Source organism: Eschrichtius robustus, chromosome 6, assembly GCF_028021215.1.
Source record: "Eschrichtius robustus isolate mEscRob2 chromosome 6, mEscRob2.pri, whole genome shotgun sequence".
NCBI classification, from domain to species: Eukaryota; Metazoa; Chordata; class Mammalia; order Artiodactyla; family Eschrichtiidae; genus Eschrichtius; species Eschrichtius robustus.
Genome location: NC_090829.1, coordinates 90,812,907 through 90,820,496, shown reverse-complemented (window position 1 = coordinate 90,820,496; position 7,590 = coordinate 90,812,907). Strand labels below are relative to the sequence as shown.

General features: G+C 38.6%; 1 protein-coding gene across 1 annotated transcript in view; it reads right to left on the bottom strand.

Moving 5' to 3' along the window:
* Positions 1-205: 205 nt before the first annotated feature.
* Positions 206-7,590, bottom strand: part of GUCA1C (guanylate cyclase activator 1C) — a 31,257-nt gene continuing 23,872 nt past the window's right edge. The window contains 3 exon segments of the mRNA XM_068545550.1: positions 206-311; positions 6,912-6,991; positions 6,993-7,046. Of these exon segments, the coding sequence (XP_068401651.1) occupies positions 206-311; positions 6,912-6,991; positions 6,993-7,046 (240 nt within the window).

Here is a 7,590-nt window from a genome sequence, read left to right as displayed (position 1 = left end):
ATAAGCGGATGCCAATGATAATAAAAACCTGAAATCAATAGCATGTATGTACAGAAAATCACATTTCTTCTCCACTGAAAGTTTTGTATCCACTGAAAGCTGGCTAAGGCGTTCCCATAGCCACTTCACTTTCACCTTCCCTAGACAAGCCTCGTCAGATGGTTTGGAAGAAGCCTTTCTCCTGTGTCTGTCAGGCTGTTTCCCATCACAGATTACTTTCAGTACATTGGAAAGGTCGAAACTCTTGGAAACAACCTCCAGAAGATGCTGTTCTTTTTCCATGCCATTGATAAATTCTTCTAAAGTCAATTCTCCCAGAAAATAGTAAAAGAACAATTAGCAAGAGCCTTTGTCTAATACCACTCATTAGCATATACAATACATTCACTGGCATTTTAATTGATATTCTTCTTTTTATATCCTTTCATCTCAACCAGACTCTTAATTCCTTGAATATCCTTATATAGAAAAGCATTCAATGGTAAGGTTGTTAGGTGAAAATACAGGTGACGAATAAAATCTCTTTTCATTTTGAGTTGAGAACATCAGGTAATGTACCTGTGTTCACATATACATTTACATCTCTACACGATATTGATTATTTGACCTTTAATCTTGAAGCTATGACCAAGTCATAGGAGCATGAAAATTGCAGACTTCTAAGATCAGAAGGAAATGACTGTTTGCAAGGCTGTTTTCAATATTCTTCTCCCTGAGGAAATAATTTCAAGGACCATCCAAAGCTGTGCAGAAGGTTAAACTTTTATTCATTCCCTAGTTCTCCTCTCCTTTTCTGATTTTTTGATTTCTCATTGTATCACCTTGACTTAAGCCTTAGGTCTATGCTGACCAGCCCAGTGCTATAAAACTATCGCCTTATACCCATGGGCACCTGCTGCCTTGTTTCCCACTACCCTCATCCTACAAGACAACTTTTCAACATTTGGGGGTTGGGGATGAGGGGTTCTCGATTTAAATCATTTGGATTGTAATTATGGGCATATTCAAGTTGAAAGGTACAGATGAATTTTCCGATCTTAAGGAGATTGTACTTAATAGGGTTTGTGGCTTGGTAGGAGGTCAACCAAGGACAAGCGAAGTACGCTGAGTCACTAACTAGGGAACATGCCCCTGAGGCAGAAAGTCAGCAGGAAGTGAAAGCAAGTGTTTGTTATACTGTCCCTGTACTTTTTAATGGATAAAGACAAATGTCTAAATGCCACAATAGTGGCTCAAATATAAAGCATAAATCATCACATTCTCATAAGATACTTTCCTTTTGGTTTCCATGGCAAAATACTAACATATGTTGTTTTTTGTTTTTTGTTTTTTTACAGAGGAATCTAATCTTTGTTCCTTATGTTTTCCTTATGCCAAAGAAGGCTGTGCAAAACCCCAGTAACAGCAGGTAGGATTAGAGTTCCCTATGTATCCCAGGGAAAGTCAGGCAGATGATAGCTAACAGAAGAATAGCCATCCTTTGCAAAGGGAAAACACACTGCTAAGTTCACAACCCAAAAGCTTTTTCAAACTTCTAGGGACTCAGCATGACCAACAGGGAAGTGGGAGTGGAGATAGGGGAGCTGAAATCTGTTTTGACCACTTAGTTCTAACAACACTTTCTCCATTCTCACTGCTGGCAAGGAAAGAAGCTGTATCGGAAGGTGCTGGGAGATAGTCGCCTGTGTTGAAAAGCAATGCAGGTTACTGATGTGGAAAAGAGAAAAAAGAAAATGCTTTTTGGGGATTTTTTAAATTGCAATATAATTGACATAACGTATTAGTTTAAGGGATGTAACATAATAATTCGATATGTATATATTGTAAAATGATTATCACCGCAAGTTTACTCAATATCCATCACCTCACATAGTTACAAATATTTTTCTTGTGATGACAACTTTTAAGATTTCCTCTTTTAACAACTTAAAAGATGGAATTTTGCGCTGATGTTTCATCACGTTTTTCGAAATACCCATGAACTCTGCATATTTGCTTTTTCCACATTATCACTTACCAAAAAATAATTTCTCTTTTCCAAATTAAGCCAACCTCTGCCTATAGCAACTTATGATGCTTACTATTTCTAAATACTTATTTTGAAGTTCTCCTCGCTCTTTTCCTTCTAAGTCTTAGCATTCATTCATTCATTCTCAGAACATTTATCAAGCCCTGACTACAGCTGCCATTTCCTTCACTACACGGCCCCACCAGCACAGCCAGCCAGGGTTGTGAATGTGGAAGGTGCTCAGGAAACCTAGGCTGACGAATTGCTTTCCTTCTTCTGATATTCTTACACATTGCTTCCTAATCCTTTTCAGTTGGCCTGTGGATTTATGCCCAGACAAGTTAGAAGGTTGGTTTCTGGGTCTCCCTAGAAAGGATTGCCTGTGCAGATCCAGAAGCTTCCCATCAAAAGATCGACCAGCCAAGAGCTGAAGCTGCTGAGAGATGATTGAGCTGGAGATCATGGGACTCAGAAGGAGCTAAAATGATGTCTGAGTTTTCATTATTTTTTTTTCTATTTAAAAACACATATCAATCTTTGTAAGGCATAATTCAGAAATTGCACAGGTTTTATATGTTGAAATATACATATGCACATAATTTATATCCACGTTATTCAGGGCTGTTTGTTGTGTTGGTGAACACATTCGCTACTCCTGGGGACTCTGAAGTTCAGTGTTATGGATGCTTTTCCATGACTCACTACCAAGTTCAGCAGTTTTATTGGTGATAGGACAGCTACTCGAATATTGTCTTTACTCTTGTTTTTGCAATCTGGTTATTTTGCTGATATTTATGGATCATGTATTTCTTCCCATTAATATCTTAAATGTTTTTATAACATTACCAAAAAATTGCCTCTTCCCTCCAAAATGTCAAAATTTACTGTACACGCTCACATTAGCATTTCTTGCTCTAAAGAAGTCAACTTAGTTAGAAAAGAAGCCAACCTGTGTCAAGGAATTGTTTTTCAATTCTTTCAAAAAAGAACTTCATGAAAATTTGTGCTGGGGCTGGGAAATTAGCAAAGGTGGGACTGGAGTGTCTCAGGAGATGAGAATGACCAGATTTTTCAAGGGAGGATGCAGGATTTTAAATGACAAGTTCTGTATTCATTAGCAAGGTGGCACTAGAGGCATTTAGCAGCATTTTATAGCAGAGTGTTAAAAGCTACGGTTTTTTCTCTTTTATAAGCAAACTTGATTCCCTATTATCTCCTGGTAGTTCCCAGTTTCCCAGTTTGATTCCATGGTGTTCCAGTCTAAAACACTGGTCTTTCTGGTTAGTCACTCAGTAAAAGGTCTTCCATTATGTTCTGTCCCTGTTTTCTTTTACTCCAAATATCTGCTCAATAACCTTTCATTTCCTCTCTTTTCACTTTCATGGTTTATTATTACGAGCCACTTAAGTCTCCTTTGTCCCTGGGCTATTTGGCGCTTTGTTGTCTGGACACTTTCTGCTCTTGAGGTTGTGAACAGTATCTATAAATCTTCCTAAATCATGTCAAGAACGACTCCTAAGCGGCGCATGGTAGCATGCCGATTGCTATACTTCCAAGTAAAGTCTGCAGAATTTCATGCCTGGTCATGTATCCTGACTTGTCTTGAGGTCCCTTCTGTTTTCATTCTTCAGTAATATTGAATGTTGAGCTTCAATTTTCTGTCCTTGTGATTCTCTTCAAGATCTCCTTCCTGGATGCTTTTGTTCATAAAATCAAAATAAAAAGTAACTTGTTGAATTATAGCAAAGGTACATGCTCATGGTAAAAAACAAAAACAAAAACAAAAAACAACTAACCCTACAGAAAAGTGTAATAAAAAGAATCCCCCTTTAAACCCTCTCTGGCCCCCCAGTGCTATTTCCACTGGTAATTAACTTCTGCTAATCGATCTGTGTTTATATTTTGACATTTGCAATGCATTTTCAAATATATGTTAATTTCCAAACTTGTCTCCTAGAGGCCTTTCTTCCTACAGGTAGCATTGCATATTGCTCTTGTTTCTTCTTTATTTCTTCATTTGCTTTTCATATGACATCTTATCAGACACTCATTCATTTTACAACTATTTATGGGGCACCTATTATGTGCCAGAAAGTGTGAGAGCACAGGAAATACCAAAGTACGTGAAGCAGAATAGCTCTTGCCCTCATGGAGCTTATGGCTTTTCATCGTTCTATTATCTTAGCATTAACCCTATACCTCTCTTTTGATTAACCTTCTAACTTTGATTTGCTAATGACCATGATGATTATGTCTAGAATTCTATATAGCTATTGTGTATTTTTCTGTTCCAACAGATTTGATGTTGGTCATTCTTTTGCAAACAATTGGCATTCAAATTGGGATTTTCATATATGTTCCTGAAGTTGTTTTGGTTGTATCTGGGTGTGCTGGGGATCTTTGGTTTCAATATTCATTGGATCACCAGATACCAATGGTGTGCTTGCTGCTTTTTATTTTGAGAAATCAAAAAAGATATATGTTGGCACATAGGCAATGCTATTCTGGTACACCTAATCAAACATCTCCATTTCTCCCAACACTGATGTTTCGATAACAGTGATAACAACAGAAATCTTATTTGAAGTATATACACTTAGGCTTGTACAACTGCAAATATTCTCTGTGATGCTCACTTTCCCTTTACATGTGAGTGAAACACTTTATTCTCCTCTGTCAAATACTGGCGAAGTCCTTTTACACTTCTGCAAATATCAGCCCTCTACGTCTTCATTACTTTCTCTTCCTTGTCCTCTGGTGCACTGAGCTGTCTCTGTGTTCAACAGAACAATTTGAGCATCTTTTTTCTCGATACATGGAATGACCCAGCTGTCCCTTGACGAGATAATACAACAGTCTCCAATAATTTCCATGTAAAAGCAAGTTCTATCAGTTTTAATTCCACATATGCATTTGCCAAGAAACAGTGGTTCATTGTTACTCCAGAGTGCAACTAGTTTATTTGATATCTTCATTTTATAAAAGCCAATGATATTTTTTCTTAAAATATAAGTTTTTATATCAGAGGAAATGATTTGTGTGATTAGATCTGTAAACTGTCCAGAAATCATAATGATGTATCCTCTTCCTTCTGAGATACTCTTACAGGCCAAAGATCCTAGTTCTGTAACTGCAGGTAACCTCAGTTGCCTGAGCCCAACACCTTCTCTCTTTCAGATTCGCATCCTTTTTCAACTCAGCTCTTTCTATTTCTAGGCCCCTTCCAACTACATTCCCCATTTTATTGGTTCCTTATACTTTGTTCTTGAGGAACCTGCACAGATAGGAAACAAAAAGTCCTGCACAATTTTCTGTTTTCTGGAACATGTTTTCCGACTTTTCAAACTGAGCCACCCTCATACTTCTCTATGGGAAGTCACTTTTCCTATTCCCCCGCCACCCGCCGCCAGCACTACAAACCGGATCCATGGATATTTTCAAACATTCTTGACCTGTCCTTTTGAAATTCACTTATGATGCTAAGTCTTAAACGTTCATGATGTTTCGTCTACTTCTAGAATACTCATCTTTTGAGCAACGATTTTGACCCTGGGTTGAATGGTTTATCCTCTCTACTCCAATCCCTGCCATCCTGCAGCACCTCTGGGATTAAAAATGAAAACAAAAAACAAAATCTCCAGCATTTCTCCTGTTTGATAATTACCATTTTCGGATGCATATTCCAAATAAAGTTTTCACTGGCCTCACCAGGCCCTCCTCTCTCCATTTTTCTGGTTCTTTTCTAGCTTTACTTGGCCTCCTTATCAACTCTGGCTGGTCTGAATCTGTTCCTTGCAAGCTTTCACATGAACTGACTTGTTTTATTCTCCATCCATATAGACCCATATAGGAGTGAGGACACCAAATGGCTTTGATCTTGGTAAGCCAGTAAGTGAGCATACCGACTCGAGACTGAGACGAGGACTAGGCCCTTAAGAAGAAGATCGATGCTCTTGGTACATTTCCAAACTGTTCTTCTGAGAATTATACTCTTGTCCAAATGTTCGGTTCACTCATAGTGGTGATTTTATTTGAACTCCCTCCCAGCCTCCTCCTCCTCACATCCTGCCAGACTGAGCAGCCACGTCTGACTAATACAAACTACCACATGAGTCTCTACTTCTCTCCAGTGTCCACTACAAGAAGTGATGCATGGCCAGCAGGTTGAGTCTGTGGATTGATGACACCCATGACTCCCAATCCCTCAAATCCATCCCCTGCCTCCACCCCTTTTTAATCTTACTAACGTCATATTTTCCACAGTTCCAAGCTTTCTGTTTTTCAAGGATCATCCCTAGACATGATGCCTCCATCTCAAATCATCTACCAGTTTACAGATTAAAGCCATGTGGTGTAAGCACCCTCCCTTCTCACACCTACCTCTGAAGAAGCGCACCTTCTCTGAGATAAATAGGAGATCAGACTTTCAGGTAAAAAAAAGCAGCTGAAGAAATGATCAGAAAGAGTAGAAATGTAGAAAAGATAGAGCAGAAATGGAGGCAAGTGTGGACAACTCTTCCCAGAAATGCACTGTCAAAGGGAAGGAAAAATCTGATAGAAGATGGCATAATTGAAGTTAGGAGGGAAAACAAGTTTATTCGTAAGTTGATGAGAAGCCTCCAGTAGAAAGAAATCCCCAGAGCAAACAGCAGAGGGCCCTTCATCTCCTATTCTCCAACTGTTTTTCCTTTTATCTCCCTTTACTCTTCTTTATATATACCAAAGTGTCAATCCCTGTGCATTAAGTGTAAATATGGTCAATAAATATTTATTCAATTCAATTGTATCAACTGGAGAACATCGTACCGGTCAAATTATGAAGCCCCAGTGATATTACAAGTGGGGTTTGCTTGAAACGTTCATGCTTTTGTCTAAATGGGGCATCTCACACACCACCACTAACTCCTGCTCGGTAAGAAAAGTGAGCCCAAGGTGAGTAGCTACTTTACTGTCATCGTTTGTATCGATCTTATGGAACACCAAAGTTGGTAAATTCTCCAGGATTCAGAGTTTGCTGGCCATTGAGGGCTTGTAGTGCCTGCAAAGAAACTAAATCAGAGAGCTCAACTCTTCTGGAAGCAAACTCATTTTGTGACATTTCTTACCCCAGTGTGACAGAATTGGGGGAATTGTTTATGTCAGTTTTGCTATCCAACCTGTTTCAGTTGTTAAAAACAAATAAAAAGATTGTATATCAGTTCTGGGTAATAAGGCTTGGAAATTAAATTAACTGAGTATAATCTAGGTTTTTTCTACAGAACAAAGGGATCCATTCAACATACTAAGTAACAAAAGATTCTAAGAGCCCATTGGAGAAAACATCGAAGTGGTAACTGTCATAAGAATTCCGGACCCAGAAAAGTGTTCTCATTTTAGACTAATTATCTTTGATCTTAAGATGAATATGAAAGGATGTTCTGTAAGCATCTAATGCTTCCTCTCTGGCTTCTGCCACTGGCACCTCTGGGTTTTTTTTGTGCCCTTTCGCAGAGCGATCAACTGGGAAGACAGATACGCATGCCTTAGAAGGACACTGAATTTCTCACACTCTGCCAGCATCTTTTCATCATAAAAGCTATCAG